Genomic DNA, 21,312 nt, shown 5'->3' with positions numbered 1-21,312 from the left:
CTTACCCATCTGTAACTGTCAGCATCTTAAAACGTTTACTTTTCAGTTCTAAAAACCAAAGTCCTGAATATCAGACTTCGTCTCTCCCGGTGTCTTTCTTATGAACTCCAAATGTACTACTAGATTTACGTCACATTCAAAGTAGGATGGGGCACTTCTCTACTGTATTTAATTTTTAAAATTGAAGAAAAATAAACGATTTTCTAATTTAAAGCATATTTTTGTCTGGACTGCGTTTACAATATCAAGCTTATAAACATTTTCTTTCTAATTTATATATTTTTTAAAATACCGTATGAGCAAAAAAAAATATATTTTGAAGTAAGCTCTAACCTAGAAAAAAATTGAAATATATTATTCAAAAGGAACAGAAAACTGTAGGGGCCTAACTTGTGTTTCAATAATAAATAAGCATTTTTCAACAATGTTTTATATATCCCTACAAGGCTTAGAGATGAACTGGGCACTACAATGTGTGTACACACTTTATTTCTCATTCTCCCACACCCATTTCTAGGATCTAGTTGAAACCTAACACAATCATTTGAATCAAACTATGAATCAATCAGAAATGTAGTTTAATATTATAGTACAACTTTCAGACCTATCTATAGAACAGGTGGTGTAATCTGTTTCACTTGCCTAACCACTCAGCCACCAGTGGCTACGGGCTCCCACTTCAGCGGATCCCCCAAATGAGTGTCCGAAATTTGTTTTTACATTAAATATTACGCCATTATAAAGTTGCCAAGCTTGTACCAACTCACTCTCTTTGTTGGGTACAAATCTTGTACACGTTAATTCTTCCTCTTCCCATTCTCGATTCAAGCTAAAACTTTGCACTATTATTCATTGTCGAAGAATTTTATACTAAACCAAAAGTTAGCTCATTTATCAGTGGTGATTCATAAATTCTGTTTCACATAGGTAAAGGGAAACAGATCTTGAAGTATTGAAAGATATGATAGTAGTTGTGCATTTTTCCCCGTATATAAAAAATATTTTTTTTTGCATTTTATTAGCGGCCCCCGAAAGGGGAAAAGACGCTTATGGTTTTGTGTGGAATGTCTGTCCTTCCGTCGGTCCGTCCCGTTTAGATCTCGTAAACTAGAAAAGTTAGTGAAAATCTGGCACCATAATATTTTAGACCATTCAAAGTTCTGATGCAACGGCTACTTTTTCCATTCTGAAAGTGAAAAATCTAATTTTTTAAATCACTTATGCAAGCAGTTGTTTCACAAAAATACAACCACTTTTACAACTATTCACTATTAATAGTAATAAACACGGGAGACTCTTTAGAAGGGAAAATAGACGCCATATTTTAACATATTTATGCAAATGGTTTTAGATTTTTGTCAAAAAAGTTTTTTTTATTACATTTGTATTGCTAAGTTCTGTAAGTTCTGTCATACTAACTACTACATTTACACAAAAAGTTTTCTTTTTTTTTAAAGAGAAAAAAAAATCTCTTAAGTATGCATATAAGTTGAACATAGTTTAAAACAACTGTTAATAAGTAGTTTTACATATTATCGCGAGAACTTCAGTGCCCCTTATACTTTGCACACATCTTCTTTCTTTGCTGGAATTTACAGATCTTCTTTCTGTGCTGCAATTTACAGATCTTCTTTCTTTGCTGGAATTTACAGATTTTCATTCTTTGCTGGAATATACACCCTGATCTTACCGCAGCGGGTGACACCCACCCTAGTGACGCCACTGGTCTGCTTTTCAGTTTTTATCGCAAGTGGAAGAAGTGAGTCCCTTGTTAATATGGAATAGATCAATAAAAGGTTTTATCTTGTACAAGAATTGTGTTCTGAGATTTAGCTAAAGTAAAAGCATATTCATTACGCCAGTACCACAGAACTGCAGCACCAAAAAGTCGCGTACTGAGAAAACCTGGTCTGGATGTAAAAGTGTGAACACATTTAATAAATAAAAATTTTTACGCTGTCTGCCAGCATCTACTTTTTATTTTGTCCAAGTAACGAGCACAAAAATGTATTAGTGTTAAAGTATGTCACGTTTTCTTGACATGGCGAGAGCTAAAATAAAACTGGCTGAAACAAAGCGACACAAGCGGTTCTATTAATACCGTAGACGTTGTTGAAACGAAAAGTTTTCGTTAGATGTTAAGCCAGAGAGTAAAGTAAGATGTAATAGGCCTACACCAGGGAGGAAAAGGTGAGAGTGGGGCAGGGAGGGGAAGTATGATTGAATGGAAGCGAGGACACACTATAATCTGGGTGGGTTCTCTTCACACGGAGCGCCCATGAAACAGTCTTGTGTCTCCAACCAGTTGACCCAAATAAATTAAACTAATTTGCTTTTAATTAAAACTCCAGGTGCCCGACTGTTGTGTCAGTAGTTGGCAGAGTCAGTTGTGAGTGACAGAGGATATTTATGATATGACACCTTGACTTGTTCATATTCGATTAACTATGGAGTTAGTTTTTCTTTTGACAGCTTTAAGTGTTGGTGAGTTCAACAAAAAATTACATTTTGATGTTTTTTTTTTAAATTCTATGCATGGATCCTAAGACCTATGTATGTGTGTGTATATATATATAACAGGAAAAAAGTCAGATCAATCAACATCCTAACCAGAACACGCATAATCGTTTTGTTTCTGAGGCAATCCTCAAATTTATGAATTGTCGTCGCGACCTTTGGTCTAATGTATGCATTTCATTCATGCGGGTAAGTTCGGGGTGGACAAAAAATTAATAACAGGGGCACCTTTTTCTAAAATAATAATTTAATCAGGAAAACAATTAGTTTTATAATTTTATCTAGATGAAATATTGGTTCTGTTTCTTGGGCACATCATGAACATGTTCGGTATGTTTCCATGATAACAAACACAAGTGGACAACTCAAAGATCTCAGAGGGTAAGGAGACGAGAACTACGAGAATTATTCCAGGGGAATAGAGGTAATACTTCCTCTTAAAACACAAATCACTGAAGCAGGGGCGGACTGAGTGTCATTTCTTTACAATCCGGCCCATAAATCGTATATCAAATTGATATAAAATCAGAAAATCGCTAAGATCATATAGACCTCACGTTGCTTCACATATAGACCTCATGTTGCTTCACATATAGACATCATGTTGCTTCACATATAGACCTCATGTTGCTTCACATATAGACCTCATGTTGCTTCACATATAGACATCATGTTGCTTCACATATAGACATCACGTTGCTTCACATATAGACCTCATGTTGCTTCACATATAGACTTCATGTTGCTTCACATATAGACCTCATGTTGCTTCACATATAGACCTCACATATAGACCTCATGTTGCTTCACATATAGACCTCATGTTGTTTCACATATAGACCTCATGTTGCTTCACATATAGACCTCATGTTGCTTCACATATAGACCTCATGTTGCTTCACATATAGACCTCATGTTGCTTCACATATAGACTTCATGTTGCTTCACATATAGACCTCATGTTGCTTCACATATAGACCTCATGTTGCTTCACATATAGACTTCATGTTGCTTCACATATAGACCTCATGTTGCTTCACATATAGACTTCATGTTGCTTCACATATAGACTTCATGTTGCTTCACATATAGACCTCATGTTGCTTCACATATAGACCTCATGTTGCTTCACATATAGACCTCATGTTGCTTCACATATAGACCTCATGTTGTTTCACATATAGACCTCATGTTGCTTCACATATATGTGAGCAGGTCAGGCAGGCGCGAGTGGGAGAGGACCTATTCTCTGCTCAACATTAAAATTTACCAACAGTAGGCAGATGTTTGCGCTACTGGGTTGGCTCAATCTGTGCACCTCGGTATGGTGACCAAGGGGCTAGAGTCACCTAAGTAACCAGACAACTAACTATACTAATTTAACTAAATGAAAACAAGATAACAAACTTTAGTTTACGATAAATAAAACAAAAAGAAACTTTATTTACATACAAAAATAAATCAATAATAAAATATAATATATACACTAACTTGACTAATCACTACTACTGAACCCGTCAACTAACTAAAACCCTCTAAATCTACACCACTACAAACACCAACAATCTAACCAAACCAACTATCTAACTAAATCAGTACAACTACTACCCTAGACCTAGATCGACAAACAAACTACAATAAACTAGTCTAGATCTACAATATCCTACACTAGTCACTACGACTACAGAAACAAAATAACACTAGTCTGGATCTACAGCAACAATAACAATACTAGATCTATAATCAATAGCTGTTTATAGCAGAAACAAAATTACAAAATAACAATAGATTCCCTAGAATTAGAATAGATCTACAACAGCAGTTATAAGCAGCAGCTATTTCAGCAGAGTAATTGCAGCAGCTAAAAGCAGTTTAAAACAGCAGCTAAAAGCAGCTAAAAGCAGTAACAATAGCCTGCAATACATAAATGCAAAACTATATTATATTCTATTAGGACTGATGGACGCCGCCATCTTCAATACAGCATGTTGCCAACTATTATGACAAATAGTCCAAGTAGAAAATAAAATAACTACCTTACACATAGTATAGATCTAGTAAAAAATATAAAATATTTCTACACTTACAGGCCGTCCCAGGTACAGGAATAAAAATATAATTAGACGACAGACCACAAAGATTTTCATCTGTCACACAGACAGATATGGTACTGACCACTGGTCAAATGTACACTCAACTGTGTTTTAAGACAGCATGTAGTACATCCCTTTTATACTATCCCGCACTAACCTATATAAATATGCGGAAGTACAATTATAAAATCTGACACTAACCTATAAAAATAAAATATATAAAAATAGCTCTAATCTATACAACAAAAATACATTTAAAAAATAGCTAAAATTGCATATAAAACTAGCTCTGGGAGCGCAAGCTCACATATAGACCTCATGTTGTTTCACATATAGACCTCATGTTGTTTCACATATAGACCTCATGTTGTTTCACATATAGACCTCATATGGCCAGCAACGACCAACTGCCTTCACTTCCCCCCCCCCAACCAATGTTAGGTACCCATTAGAGCTAGATGGGTTCCGAAATCAAAATCCAGTCTTCACCAGGATTCGGACGCCAAGCGCTTTACCACGCAGCCACCGCAACTTTTCCCTACGGATGTAGGCTAGTACATGGAAAATGTAATTGATTAAATTATGATTACACTAGAATAGATTTTTTGAACACGACGCTCAAAAGTCACTTCTTTAAGAGAATATTATAAAGCTTTAATTTAACACGTGTCATAATGACATCCATGAGGCCCTTTAGGTGGCTCTATTGGCCCATTTGGGTACCGGCCCACCGGACATTTGCCCGAATGCCCATATAGTCAGTCCGCCCCTGCTGAAATGAATGATACATTGGTCATGAAATCTTTGATATATTGGTGGTGAAATGTATGATAATTGGTGGTAAAATACACGAAGACATTGCGAAAGACACAAACAGTAGAGCTGTTGCCAATAGTCTCTCAATTTTAAATTTGTTTGTTCTGTTTTTATTTATCAAATCGAATCAAAAGCGTGAGTATATCGTGAAAACAGTCTTAATTTAATATTTTATCAGCCTTGGAAGAATGTGAAAAAGTTCAAGATATTTCATAGACCTAAAATCAGATAAAATACATTTTCTACTATTATCATAGAAGCAAAAAAAAAAAGAAAATGGCTTCTGTTATTTCTGCGGTCAGAAAGATCTCGGATCAGAAAAAGAAAATGTATATTTGATGACAAGTATTATGATGAAAGTGTCAATGACCCTGAGAACAATTTGAATCTGTCGTTTACTTGATACAAATTTGATACAACAATAAAAGCATTAAATGACAGATTTGAAATATTAACATTTCTAAAATTTCATTTTGTATTATTACTAAAGTTAGAAGACCATTTTATATTATTACTAAAGTAAGAAGACCAAATTTTTATTATTACTAAAGTTAGAAGACCATTTTATATTATTACTAAAGTTAGAAGACCATTTTATATTATTACTAAAGTTAGAAGACCAAATTTTTATTATTACTAAAGTTAAAAGACCATTTTATATTATTACTAAAGTTAGAGGACCATTTTATATTATGACTAAAGTCTACTACATTGATTTCATTCTCTCTCAATTTGATTTCTGTCTCTATTGTACTAAACGTTATTTACAGTCTTGTTCACAAAGAAGTTCTTTCAAGTTCTTTCAAGTTGTTATAAGTTCTTTTAAGTTCTTTCAAGTTGTTATAAGTTCTTTCAAGTTCTTTCAAGTTGTTATAAGTTCTTTCAAGTTCTTTCAAGTTGTTATAAGTTCTTTCAAGTTCTTTCAAGTTGTTATAAGTTCTTTCAAGTTCTTTCAAGTTCTTTCAAGTTGTTATAAGTTCAGATATACTACGCCTACAGCGGTTTTAGTTGTCTACCAGCAGTTTGGTGCTACAAGTCAACGACCGTCTACAACACTTATGAGGAATGAAAAGCAATAATTATATTTATTTGAAACCTGAAATGACACTGCCATACAGAGTGTTGGTTATGTTTGGCGGTAGAAGTAGTAGGGTCTGCCTTTATTGGACAGTTCGACATTTAATGTCTTGGACTCCAAAGTCTACAAGGACCAGGATATTGTTCACATTGATAAACGAAATACATAAGCTGTTGCGTATTTTGCGGAGGTTACCAGACGTCCGGCAAAAGGAGGCCATGTCCTCTTTTTTGGGGTCGTTTCCTCCATTTGCCTAAATTGTGAAAATGTCCGGCTTTTTTACTGTTGGTTACTTCAAAGGTCTATATTCTTTTAATCTAATTGTGTTGTTATTTTTAAATAACACGTGTTGGTTGCAAACAAGGGCAGCAACTGATTTAGAACTTATGGGGGGAGGGGGGAAATGACCGACCCAAAATACGAAAACAAAAATGTCAGCCTTCTGATAAAGAAGAAGACAAAAGAAGTGGCTAGAGAAAATGTCAAGAAATGGAACAAAAACTACAGTATGAAAGTGTAGCAGCTCTAAGAACCTCAGAAAAGAAAAACAGAATCAATATAATCCAGAAGTTTTATGACCAGTGCACTAGTGCAGCGTACTTCAACATTGGGGACAATCAAATGGGCCTAGCCCTCGGCATAAATGTCCGACTGATGCGCTCCTCGGTCAAGATGCTTTAGAAGGATGCTAGGTATCACCTCGGTCAAGATGCTTTAGAAGGATGCTAGGTATCACCTCGGTCAAGATGCTTTAGAAGGATGCTAGGTATCACCTCGGTCAAGATGCTTTAGAAGGATGCTAGGTATCACCTCGGTCAAGATGCTTTAGAAGGATGCTAGGTATCACCTCGGTCAAGATGCTTTAGAAGGATGCTAGGTATCACCTCGGTCAAGATGCTTTAGAAGGATGTTAGGTATCACCTCGGTCAAGATGCTTTAGAAGGATGCTAGGTATCACCTCGGTCAAGATGCTTTAGAAGGATGCTAGGTATCACCTCGGTCAAGATGCTTTAGAAGGATGTTAGGTATCACCTCGGTCAAGATGCTTTAGAAGGATGCTAGGTATCACCTCGGTCAAGATGCTTTAGAAGGATGTTAGGTATCACCTCGGTCAAGATGCTTTAGAAGGATGCTAGGTATCACCTCGGTCAAGATGCTTTAGAAGGATGCTAGGTATCACCTCGGTCAAGATGCTTTAGAAGGATGCTAGGTATCACCTCGGTCAAGATGCTTTAGAAGGATGCTAGGTATCACCTCGGTGAAGATGCTTTAGAAGGATGCTAGGTATCACAAAGACCGTATCACAAATGAGTGAATTCGAAATAGGATCGATCACAAAAAAAAGCAAACTTAAAACTTATTTTGCCATATTGAGAGTTCCTCAGGGCTTGCAAAGACTTCCTTCAGGGAACAGTACCAGTAAAAGAAAACGAGGCAGACAAAGAAAGCGATGAAAGGACGGGCCTTGCCGCCTATCACTGAAAGAGATTCAAAGTGAAAGACAGAGGAATGGAAAAAGACGGTTGACAGATCATGTATGGTGCCCCAACGTACTAAGGGATAAGTGAAAGGGGAATGATCCAAATGATGAAATGTTTCTTTCTAATAAACATTGAATTATGGTATATCTGTATATCTAGCATGATACACTGTTGTGATAAAGCTAAAGTTAGGAATAAAAAACAAACTATTTTAGCAAGATTCCTTTGACAAATGTATTCTTGTAAATATTCTTTATGACTAATAAAACTTTCATAGGAAAGTTTATATGATGTAATTCATAGGAAAGTTTGTATGATGTAATTCATAGGAAAGTTTGTATAATGTAATTCATAAGAAAGTTTGTATGATGTAATTCACAGGAAAGTTTGTATAATGTAATTCATAGGAAAGTTTGTATGATGTAATTCATAGGAAAGATTGTATAATGTAATTCATAGAAAAGTTTGTATGATATAATTCATAGGAAAGTTTGTATGATGTAATTCATAGGAAAGTTTGTATGATGTAATTCATAGGAAAGTTTGTATGATGTAATTCATAGGAAAGTTTGTATGATGTAATTCATAGGAAAGTTTGTATGATGTAATTCATAGAAAAGTTTGTATGATGTAATTCATAGGAAAGTTTGTATGATGTAATTCATAGAAAAGTTTGTATGATGTAATTCATAGGAAAGTTTGTATGATGTAATTCATAGAAAAGTTTGTATGATGTAATTCATAGAAAAGTTTGTATGATGTAATTCATAGAAAAGTTTGTATGATGTAATTCATAGGAAAGTTTGTATGATGTAATTCATAGAAAAGTTTGTATGATGTAATTCATAGGAAAGTTTGTATGATGTAATTCATAGAAAAGTTTGTATGAGGTAATTCATAGGAAAGTTTGTATAATGTAATTCATAAGAAAGTTTGTATGATGTAATTCATAGAAAAGTTTGTATGATGTAATTCATAGAAAAGTTTGTATGATGTAATTCATAGGAAAGTTTGTATAATGTAATTCATAAGAAAGTTTGTATGATGTAATTCATAGGAAAGTTTGTATGATATAATTCATAAGAAAGTTTGAATAATGTAATTCATAAGAAAGTTTGTATGATGTAATTCATAGGAAAGTTTGTATGATGTAATTCATAGGAAAGTTTGTATGATGTAATTCATAAGAAAGTTTGTATAATGTAATTCATAAGAAAGTTTGTATGATGTAATTCATAGGAAAGTTTGTATGATGTAATTCATAGGAAAGTTACTAGCCTGGAAAATTAGCCAAGAATTAAATTGCCTAATTATTGATGTTATTCACCTTTTTTTTTTTGTCTTCCTTTAATTCTTACGCCTGGTACTGTGTCTAAAAGGAAAGTTGTTGGGTGTTTGTTGTGGTGATCATAGCAAGGTTGGACGTGTGGCTGAGAGGCACCACTTGACTACCTACCAAGGGGGCTTGCGTTTGATACCCCCCTTCTCAACCCATTGGTCCACTGAAGAGACTGGACCAAAGCGCATTGAGCATACTATAGCATGAAAGATGAGCTATTTAAAAAAAAGTTGTGGCCATGACGCATTTTGGAGATTTTCACACATGGTGGAAAACTAAAAATAGCTTTTTGGTGTATCCGGTGTAAATTATATAAGAATTGTGAATGAGCAAAATGTGTTTTGTGTCACAAATTGAAATGCTAACATTTGTGTAGCTTTGTAGCAGTGCCAAATGGAATTGTATAAGTTCTTCACAAACTAATTTCAATACAAAAAAGTATTACATTTTCACTTATCCTCTTATCTTATATAATACAAACGTTACTTCAAAAAGAAAATGATTACGTCCTATGCATCATGCATTTAGTCATGCATATTAACCAAGTCAGTTTTTTCCTGGCTGGCTCTAATAGCACTAGGGAAAAAGGAGCATTTGTACAAATTTGTCCTAGCATATGTGTCTTTCTGAGTATTTTATTAGATTTTGTTTTTGTATTTGAAGAATATGGTTCAGTGTTGCTACTTTACTTTAGAGTCTTCTCTCCTGAAGCCTTTCTAAATTTAGTGATTTTACTAAAGGTGTTACTCGAGTCAAATGTGAATATTCGTTAGTTATAAATCTCACTGCTCTATTTTGTGTCTGTTCCACTTTCTTAACGTTTTCTTGAGTTGAGGGGTCCCAAACAGAGGATGCATATTCTATTATTGGCCTAACCAAGGTTGAAAAACATTTTAGTTTTATGTTCTTATTTGATTTATAGAAATTTCTTTTAATAAACCCTAATGCTTTGTTTGATTTTTTGTATAGTTTCATCAATATGGGGATTCCATGACAGTTTTTCATTTATTATAACACCTATGTATTTGGCGTTTTTAGTCTGCGTTAATGGTTTACCATGAATGAGATAAGTGTAATTAATTTGTTATACTTTTTTTGTTACTCTTAATAACTTACATTTTTCTGGGTGGAAAGACATGCTCCAATTTGATTCCAATTTCTGTAATTCATCTAATATTCTCTTTGTAAGATTGTGTGTATCTTATGTTGTTTGTAATGTTCTATATATTATGCAATCGTCTGCGAATACTCTGACTTTGGTTCCTGAGCTAACGCAATTTGGTAAATCCTTTATGTAAATTAAAGATAGTAGTAAACCTAAGACTGTTCCTTGAGGTACACCTGAGTTTACTGTTATTGGTGTTGATTTAGAGCCATTTATTATTACAGTTTGTTCTCTCCCTATCAGATAATCCTTTATCCAATGAAGCAATGGACCATCAATGCCAAAATGTTTTAATGTCACTCAACGAAATAAAACTATTTAAAAACAAAGGGGCAACTAACTAGCGAAAATAAAGGAGATTTTATACGAAGATAAAACTGCCACGCAATGAGATATTGTTAAAATTACAGCTCAATTTTTTTCTTTAGTTTTAGTTGGCAACAGTGAAGCGTGATTGAATATATTTTAGTTCATTGTGAAAATCTCAAATAACGTCAGTCAGTTTCAAGCTTTTCCCAGACCTTTTCAAAGAATAGATAAATAAAATTTGGTATGCTAAAGTGTCTACATTTAAGATCTGAAAATAAACATTCACATCCACAAAAACACTTAAAAAAATAAACATATTGACATATTGAATCTAATTTTTAGTTTCTTTTGCTGGCTTTGGTTGCTCGTGAGGGATGAGCCCTTGTTGAAAGTCAAAGTGAACTGGAATAATAGAGCTAATGGTAAATATGAGTCACTTTGGTTCTGACCATTTGTACGATATGAAATAATCCGTGCATTTTAAAATTATTAGTTTTAGATACGTTACTGTTATAATAAGGTTAGTCTTTAAAAATATATTTTAGTGCAAAAATATTGTTGTTGGCATCCTTCAGTCGTAGAACCATTGTATGTTAAAGTTATGTAAAACCAATAATACGTTTTTCCAATTCTTTTTCATTCTCCTTTTTCATGTTGGGTGGTTCAGATCAGTCATCCTATATCTGAGATGAACTGAGCTGTGGTTTTCAGATCAGGCAGTTCTCCATATAGTTTTGTTCTATAGGAGAATTTTAGGGTCAGAGTCTTGGTAAAGTATGCAGCTTTGAAGGACATTGTCAGAATTCTCTGGTGATGCTCCACAAGGGCGAATTTAGCTAGTACTGACTTTTAGCTTCAAGAACATATGTCTCATTCTGTTGTGTCCGGTTCTGAGGCGAAAAAATGATGCTTTGATCATGTCGAGCTTCTAATAGGTGCCCTTTTTCTTGTAATAGGGATGTGAGCTGGTTTAATTGTCATTGAGTCTACTCTCTATTATTTTCATCGTTTCTTCTGGGTAGAGAGAAATTTTCATTTGTTTGTTCTTTATTCCATCTTTGACCAGAGTGTCTGCTTTTTCATTGTCTTCTAATTCAATGTGCGCTGGAATCCATTGAAGAACAGTTTCCTTTCTGTTGATGTTGAGGTTTACAACTGAGCTTGCACAAACAAGCCCTACCATTAATGAGTTTACAAAGACACGTGAATAGAATAGGAACTTATTACGTCTACTTATGACAGTGCCAAAATGTTCCAGCAGAACTACTTCTATTTATTTATTCAACTTTTTGTTTCGAGTGCAGTAATTCTTGCGCTAAAACTGTGTTCAACATAAAAAGACGTAGGCCAAATTTAATTTTTAAGATGATTATATTTTGAACAATTAAAACGATCAAACAAGCGTTTTCACTCCTGGTTCATTTAGCTAGTATTTGTTTTAAGGAAAGAGAAACATAAACTGTCAACTTTCTATGATCAAAATACCCGCCCACCCAGTTTCCTCATGCCACCCAGTTTCCACATGCCACCCAGTTTCCACATGCCACCCATGAAGAGAATACAAGCTATTAGTAGGAATTGTAAGTTTTACAAATGAATTTCTGACACTACATGACAAGAGCAATGATCACGGTCCATAGACATAAATAAATATAGACTGGAAGTAGGAAGTTATTTTTATTTGGGGGAAGTCAATATGTTTTATGTACTATATCTATGTGAAAAAAAAATGGCGGCAATTGAGCTAAAAATTCTAGGACTAACATTTCAGCCAATATATACCTTTGATTTTTAGTTTTGAAAAGTGCAAAACTGCCATATTCCCAATATTTTGTCTTTGTTTTATAATCATAGACATAGGCAAATATATATAGGTTTGTGATGTGGATCTACACACTTATCTTTTCCCAAATATTTCCGATAATAATTTGTTCTTTATCGTCCAGTCTATATATATATGTCTATGTCACGGTCTTAACTCTTCAACCAAAATGTTTAGGATTGTAATGTCTCATTTCACTTTCGTCTTGGTATTGTTCAAAGTATGTTTATAAATACCAATGGTACTTATGGTCTTCTCAACAAACAAAATTCATATTGTATACACGAAACTATAAATCATTTTTAAGAAAATTGTTTTAAAAAACAAGGAAGTTCATGCATTCAATTGCAACGGCACAATTGCCACTTGGGCAAATTCCACATGATTACAGAAGAGGTCAACAGAGATCCAACATTTTCGACAGCATTTTTGATATTTTCCTATAATCTAGATCTATTCTCGTATTGACTACATCGACGGGAGTCTGTGAGTGTGTCTAATCTAGATCTATTCTTGTATTGACTACATCGACGGGAGTCTGTGAGTGTGTCTAATCTATTTTCTATTCTTGTATTGACTACATCGACGGGAGTGTGTGAGTGTGTCTAATCTAGATCTATTCTTGTATTGACTACATCGACGGGAGTGTGTGAGTGTGTCTAATCTATTTTCTATTCTTGTATTGACTACATCGACGGGAGTCTGTGAGTGTGTGTCTAATCTATTTTCTATTCTTGTATTGACTACATCGACGGGAGTCTGTGAGTGTGTGTCTAATCTATTTTCTATTCTTGTATTGACTACATCGACGGGAGTCTGTGAGTGTGTGTCTAATCTATTTTCTATTCTTGTATTGACTACATCGACGGGAGTCTGTGAGTGTGTGTCTAATCTATTTTCTATTCTTGTATTGACTACATCGACGGGAGTCTGTGAGTGTGTGTCTAATCTATTTTCTATTCTTGTATTGACTACATCGACGGGAGTCTGTGAGTGTGTGTCTAATCTATTTTCTATTCTTGTATTGACTACATCGACGGGAGTCTGTGAGTGTGTGTCTAATCTATTTTCTATTCTTGTATTGACTACATCGACGGGAGTCTGTGAGTGTGTCTAATCTATTTTCTATTCTTGTATTGACTACATCGACGGGAGTGTGTGAGTGTGTCTAATCTATTTTCTATTCTTGTATTGACTACATCGACGGGAGTCTGTGAGTGTGTCTGTAAACGTCATGTCTGACGTATCCGCATAAGTGACTTCCAACATTTTTTTTTCATTATCTTTTTTTGTTTGTTGTTTTATTTTTCAATTTTATTTAAATGTGTTTTGACCAGAAGAACTAAACTTTGATGTTTCCCATTTATAAGGGACTATTGACAGTACATACGTGTCAGAACATTTTGGCTTCCAATCCTATTTGGTCATTAATTGTATTGACCCTACTGGTGGGTCTTTTAGGTCATGGTAGAAATGTTCAGTATTGGCAGCCAACTCTTGATCAAGTCAAAATAAAGACAAAAGAAGAGTGAGAAGTTCAAGGAAATATAAAGTCTATTCAAGAAATTCGGGAGAAAAAAATGTAAACGCTTTAGATAAATCCATTGCTGGGACCAACACTATTCACTTTGAAACAAAATTTAAAAAACAAAACATTATTTCCTTTTAGTTTGTTTTGTAACATTTGTATTATTTGTTGTTTCATTCTACAGTTGTAGGTCAAACTGTTCCAAACGATCCGCTATGGCCAGGATTTGCACAATCATTGTCACAGCAGACAGGGCGGACCATTCAAGATATTAACATTTTGGGTAAATAGATCTTTAAAATTTGGACCAAATAATTATTTTAAAAAGTTGATCAAAAATAGTTAATAAAAAAAGAGATGATCAAAAAGAGTTGATCTAGGTGTGTTCTAAGACTTTCTCTCTTTCACTTAGTCTTTTAATACCCACAATCTTACGTCCATGGGACATACAATACGATTTGTAGGCCAACAGTTTCTTCTGAAATGGTCAATATGCAAACAATATGCCATATTAACTCGAGGGCAGAAATTATCATCAAATGTAATTTTCTTTATTTATGCCCAATATTTGGATATAGCTACGGTTACAGTGAAGTGCCATAGACACTGGCAAGCCTATTAATCTAGTATATTCTAGAAAAGATAAGGATTAGATGGAACATAGCTCAGTTCTGTAGGCCTCGTAATTCATCATATTTTTTAAGAAAAAAAAGAGATTAATACATTTATCAATTTCAAATCTACGAAACATTTTTTTATGATTGTTTATTTCAGAAACACTAAGCTTGTTTGTGTATTGCAGGTCTGAGTGATCCATCCATCAATTTCTTATGGACAGGTTACAAAGCCAACATGCCTTCCTATGTAACCTCACCACCTACAACAACGCCACCACCACTGCCAGACCTCTACCAGACCAGCTACTCATTCAGCAGTAACACCCTCAATCAGCCACAAGCCAATCCACCTGCTACTTCAAACACTGACCTCTACAAGTCCCTCCTTAGCATCATCAACCAGGCTCCGGCGATGAGTCCGCCAGCTGGCATCAACACTGCTCTATCACCTACTAGTACATCAGCCCAGGACGTAATGAAGGCTTACACTCAATTAAGTGGTAACTATAAGAGTGTTGTTTTGTAAGGAAGGCTTCACTTGCTTCGTTAATTTCCATCTTCTCTAAGTACTTACGGCTTAGAGTAACCTGGGTTCAATCTGTGACAGTAAGAGTTCTAAATTGACTGAGCAGTATTGTTAATTGTTTATAGTAATCGGATGTCGTTACCGGTGTCAGTTCAAAAAAAAAGGTCTAAGAAATATTAAAGCATAAGATATGAATTAGGTACAAAATCATGACAATCTTGAAACGTGTTGAAACATGTTCTTCTTATGAATTAAATATATATAATATTTGTTCTATTCAGCTACAGGTTCTGGACAAACTGATCCCGTGGCCATGTTGAAAACGGGAACCACCGCTACAAGCGGATCAACAGACGTGACTGCCCTCATGCAACAGTATGCTGCCATCATGGGACAAAATACGCCTACACCTAGTGCTGGTAGTAGCACGTCGGGAACAGCGGGTGTGACGTCACTGATGCAGCAATACGCCGCCATCATGGGCCAAAAAACTCCAACAGCGGCAGCATCACCCACCACGGGAGGCACAACGCCAGACATGTCCGCATTACTTCAGCAGTACGCTTCATCTTTGACCGCCAAAACGCCCAGCTATGCTGAGCTTCTTCAACAATATAATCAAATTACAAACAGCGCCACGCCTGCCCCAGCCACATCTAATCAACTCACGCCGGAACAAATTATGAAACTATATTCGCAGATGTCAGCGTCTTCTGGCGGATCCTTGCCAATCCCCACTCCTAGTTCGCCAACGGCTAACACCACGGCATCACCACCAGCGTCTTTGGATCAACAGCTTGCCGAGTTTTTCCCACAGTTCAAAAACTTGTTTCCTTCATCCAACGCCACAGGAAACGTGTCGGGTGACCCCACACAGATGATCTTCGACACATTATTGTTTGGACCGACCTCGCCTACTGGAGTGTCTAAACCACCAGAGCAGACGACGAAACCGCCAGTTCCTAATCCACTTTTGAATTTAGTCAATCCATCTGATGGACAAGGGGGTAGGACTTTGTTATATTTTCATAAAGTTGCATTAGCCTGATTTCTACAACTCTTGCCAATGAATAACTAAAGCTTAAAATTTCCACTTCCCCAACCCCTATGTTGCTAGTCATTCAAAATGTTGCAGTTTTATTAGGTAAAAAAAAAAGTTTAATTTTGACTTGATTGTGATAATTTATCCTTTCCCTCTTCTTACTCTCAAACATTCTCTCTCTCTCTCCATCTCCCTCCCTCTCTCTCTTATACCATCAGCTACAATTGCACGTGAATAAGCATAGGCCCCTATTGTCTCCACCGTTCCGTTGTTTGAACCTTAAGAATCCAAAATCGTTTCTAGTTGTCAAACTTTCTACCAAATGATCGCTTTTTCCCGCTCTTTTTTGTTTTGTTTTTTTTCTAAACTATTTGCCTATTCAAGTTAAGCCTCAAATGTTTGTTCAGTGTTTCTTTCTGAACAATAGAATACAAAATTCTGTTACAGTTAAAAATGTTTTACTTTGAATTAGATGTATTGAAGACATCATAGATTAATGGAGTACAATTGCACGTTTCCCCCGATGTAGTCATGGTTACTGCTGACCTGATCGTCAACTACACATTCGACTAAAATCGAAACATCAGAGACGAAACTGGGAAACGCTGGAGTTTACTGTGATGAGGAACTAAAACATTTCTGCATTGTTGTAAACATATGTGGAACTCCAACCTTGGGCAATCAAGTTATAAAAGAAATAGTTCAACAAAATGCCCGTTCTAAATGAAAGTTTCTTATCTTCTTATCTTATATATTACAAACGTTACTTCAAAAAAGAAGATAATTACGCCCTCACATTTCATGTGTTTATCTAGTCATGCATGATAATCAATGACTTAAACTCTGCTAAGTCGTTGGATTTCATGGCTGATGTATATTCTATCTAAGGCAGTGCTTGTTCCACAAAGTTTTTACATTGGGCTACATAGATTCTATAACTTAAAGAATATAGGCCTGCTTACTTAAAGAATATAGGCCTGCTTAGCCAAAATTTATTTAAGATACAAGGTCAAGACTGTCCACATTTTAGACATTAATTAAGCTTCTTGAAAAAAAAAAACTTTGGTAAAAGTTACGGTCGAAAGTAAAGATGGCTTTGAGAAAAACCTTTACTGGGGCAGCGCCTGCATTGTGCAGTAGTACTGTGGCCCTTCCCTTACTGGATAGTTCGCTATTTTGTTGAGCTAGACATGTCTATAACGTTGTTGGCATTCAACTTTTTCCCTTTCAGGAAGTTTAATCTCCAATCACGTGGAGAATGTGTTTAAGACCAAAGCTTCCCGCGAGATGGGATGTCGCTTTCTGCCTGAGTTGCTGGAGCTGGAAGTATTGCCCACAGCTCCTATTGACTGCATAGGCAAGTGCCCATTCCCGTACATCAACTCACAGAAATTTGGAGTGTACTGTGTGTGCTGTCCTCCAGGAGGTAAAACATTGTTCTGACCACATTCCCTAGACACAACTAGTGGGTTTCCCTTCAACTTTAATATCAAATGGTGTAACACTAAGATTTTAAACGATGCCACCTGAATTAATGATCTTTATACTTGTTATAAAAATTGTATCTAATCAGATGAGTTAGAGAAATGTGTCTAATTTTAAAAGAGACATTATTTTCATAGATACAATAATTGTGTATATAATTCTACATTCTCTCTAAATGTCTCTTATGATTTAGGCGTCTGCACAACTTCGTTTTTGGTTGCTTATTTGTTAAGTTTTTTTCTCTCTAAATTTCTTAATAACATTTAGTGCAACAGAGTAATTGTGCTCGTTATCATTCTTGTTATTCCACTCATTTCCTTGTTCCTTTCAGTGAATGACCAACTGGCTGGAATGATGTCCATCTTCAGACGAGCAAGTTATTTGGAAACACCGTTGACAGTCATTTCCTAAACAACTTTAGCAATGTCATAATTAGATTTGTTTTGTTGAACTGTTTAAGCTTACAGAGATTTGTTTTGTTTTAATTGTATAAGCTTACAGATAGATTTGTTTTGTTTTAACTGTATTAGCTTACAGATGATTTGTTTTAACTGTATTAGCTTACAGATAGATTTGTTTTGTTTTAACTGTATTAGCTTACAGATAGATTTGTTTTGCTTTAACTGTATTAGCTTACAGATAGATTTGTTTTGCTTTAACTGTATTAGCTTACAGATAGATTTGTTTTGCTTTAACTGTATTAGCTTACAGATAGATTTGTGTGTTTTTTTCTATCACAATCCTAACGTTTGCATGATAAATGGCTATCAATGAAATACCGCATCACGCAAGTACTTTAAAGTAGTTTGATACTGTGACCTTTTTTTTACTATTGATAAAATATCTGATAAATAAGTAAATCTATATTTGTGAAACAGCTAAAACAGACATATGGCAATGATTTACTTATTTTATAATCTTTATCTTCTCAGCAGAAATAGTTTCTAGGTCTAATAAAATTGCCAACTTGAAATTTGTCTGAAAAAAATATTAACTTGCGTTGCTTTTCTTTCCATAGTTTTCTATTCCAATGAGAAAGAGCACGTACTGCCCATGCACAAAGTTTTCACATTTGAAGTCAAGCTTGAATTGTTTTCTATTTTTTAGTCCACTTGTACAGCCTCTGTACAAAGACATAGGATTACAATAACGTTGCAATATGTCAATGTTTGATTCCGGAGACATTTATGTGCAATGACAAGTGATGTATACTAGGAAACAAACAGACAGCAAACGAAGTTTAAAGCTGAATAGGCCTACTAGAAAACTGAGGAGTGGTATTCGCTTCACAAGCATTCTTTGTAATAAATATGAAATGAGAATTATGTCTTAAACAAAATTGGTTACATTTTCTAATGCACAGGATCAGCCAAGATGAAACTTATAAAGTTAATATTTACAATAACTAAGGGGGAAAATTCGAAAACATATCTTAATAAAATACTATTTGATGGTTGCCTGATCGTGTGGTAAGCGCTCTGGACTGCTGTCTCGATGGTCCAGAGTTCAAATTCTGCCTACCGCCCCCCCCCCCTCTTCAAATATTTCATTCCAGACTATCCGAAACATGGAAAACAGCAATATTTACTTCGTTCATTTTTTTCGAAAGGGAAAATATTCGATGAATAATTCTAGACCGGTAGGTTCAAATCCATACTTAGAGGTAAAAATGACCTCTCGTTCTATTTCTAAAATGTAGTAGCCTTTAAGGAGTTTGAGGGCTCATAGAAACACATTCTGTGAACCGCTGCTCGCGACATCTCTAAATAAATGTGTCCTCAGAAAAAGCTCATGGCTTCCAAATAGATGTTTTCAGTTGAGTGATATATTCACCTGCAAGGCGGAAGTGTCACTCCACATCAAGTGTCACTTTAATCTCCTCTTTTTTATGTTGTCCGCGCTTAGACAACAGCTGATAATGACCTTTAACCTTGTCTTTCTTTATTCCTTTTAGTCATAAAAGAAATATGCTTAAGGGTTAGAAGGTTATTAATATTCTAGGATCAACTATTTCAATGCCAGTGAACAAGGGCCGCTACTCATTCAATATTTTTTTTTTTTTTGCTAAACGGATGGCAACTGTTACCTAATATTGGGTATCAATATAGATGTGATCAGGATAAGTTAACGCCTAAACCAAAGCATGGCAATGACTGAAATTTAGAAATGAAGTCAGAATGTTTTGTTTGATCATAAATAAAGTAAGAGCCACATGTAGGCCTACAAGATTATTTGTTTCTAATTTTAGGCCAATATTGCTCTGACCTATATAGCTGAGTTAGTTTAGGGCTGAGATTTAAAAGTTTCATAAATCAAAGGCTGTCTTGTGGTGTCAGAAATTCATTTGTAAAACTGATCGGTAAAGCTTGGCTTCTAAACCGGTGGTCCCGGGTTCGAATCCTGGGATTTTTATTTCGGGATATTTGGGCTCCTCTGAGTCCACCCAGCTCTAATGGGTACCTGACATTAGTTGGGGAAACGTAAAGGCGGTTTGTCGTTGTGCTGGCCACAAGACACCCTCGTTAACCGTAGGTCACAGAATCAGATGACCTTTACATCGTCTGCCCTAAAGACCACAAGGCTTTGGACTTCCAATTCCATAAACCACGTTACTGTGTGTTAAATGCATTTAAATGTGTATTATACATTTAATGGTTGACCGGTCTCAAGGATATTTTCTAAAAGTTTTTTTTTTTTTTGTAAGAGCTCGTCATTATATTATAGTCTAGTGTTCTGTGTTCTTCTAAGAACAATGTTTTATAATAGCTATGAATATTTTGTTATTCTACAAATGGTGTCAATCGTGTTAGCTTGGACTAGTAGGCCTGTTAGTGTTCAATTCTGTTAGCTGTGACTAGTTGGCCTGTTAGTGTTCAATTCTGTTAGCTGTGACTAGTTGGCCTGTTAGTGTTCAATTCTGTTAGCTTTGACTAGTAGGCCTGTTAGTGTTCAATTCTGTTAGCTTTGACTAGTAGGCCTGTTAGTGTTCAATTCTGTTAGCTGTGACTAGTAGGCCTGTTAGTGTTCAATTCTGTTAGCTGTGACTAGTTGGCCTGTTAGTGTTCAATTCTGTTAGCTTTGACTAGTTGGCCTGTTAGTGTTCAATTCTGTTAGCTGTGACTAGTAGGCCTGTTAGTGTTCAATTCTGTTAGCTTTGACTAGTTGGCCTGTTAGTGTTCAATTCTGTTAGCTTTGACTAGTTGGCCTGTTAGTGTTCAATTCTGTTACCTGTGACTAGTAGGCCTGTTAGTGTTCAATTCTGTTAGCTTTGACTAGTAGGCCTGTTAGTGTTCAATTCTGTTAGCTGTGACTAGTTGGCCTGTTAGTGTTCAATTCTGTTAGCTGTGACTAGTAGGCCTGTTAGTGTTCAATTCTGTTAGCTGTGACTAGTAGGCCTGTTAGTGTTCAATTCTGTTAGCTGGGACTAGTTGGCCTGTTAGTGTTCAATTCTGTTAGCTGTGACTAGTTGGCCTGTTAGTGTTCAATTCTGTTAG

General features: G+C 35.4%; 1 protein-coding gene across 1 annotated transcript; it reads left to right on the top strand.

Annotated features, from left to right (window-relative positions):
- Positions 1 to 2,206: 2,206 nt before the first annotated feature.
- On the top strand, positions 2,207 to 18,808 carry LOC106065447 (mucin-2-like). Its single transcript, XM_013224271.2, has 6 exons — positions 2,207 to 2,484; positions 14,333 to 14,431; positions 14,951 to 15,265; positions 15,573 to 16,298; positions 17,565 to 17,759; positions 18,150 to 18,808. The coding sequence occupies exons 1-6, from the start codon at positions 2,448 to 2,450 to the stop codon at positions 18,227 to 18,229; spliced, it is 1,452 nt and encodes a 483-aa protein (XP_013079725.2). The 5' UTR covers positions 2,207 to 2,447; the 3' UTR covers positions 18,230 to 18,808.
- Positions 18,809 to 21,312: the final 2,504 nt, after the last annotated feature.

This window comes from Biomphalaria glabrata, chromosome 5 (genome assembly GCF_947242115.1).
Source record: "Biomphalaria glabrata chromosome 5, xgBioGlab47.1, whole genome shotgun sequence".
Taxonomy (NCBI): domain Eukaryota; kingdom Metazoa; phylum Mollusca; class Gastropoda; family Planorbidae; genus Biomphalaria; species Biomphalaria glabrata.
Note: the sequence above shows the minus strand (reverse complement) of the source record. Positions and strands in the feature narration are given on the sequence as shown.

Coding starts and splice junctions, on each gene's coding strand:
- LOC106065447 (XM_013224271.2), top strand. CDS start 2,448: ATGGAGTTAGTTTTTCTTTTGACAGCTTTAAGTGTTG. Junction 15,266..15,572: donor GGCTTACACTCAATTAAGTG/GTAACTATAAGA, acceptor TGTTCTATTCAG/CTACAGGTTCTGGACAAACT. Junction 17,760..18,149: donor TGTGTGCTGTCCTCCAGGAG/GTAAAACATTGT, acceptor TGTTCCTTTCAG/TGAATGACCAACTGGCTGGA.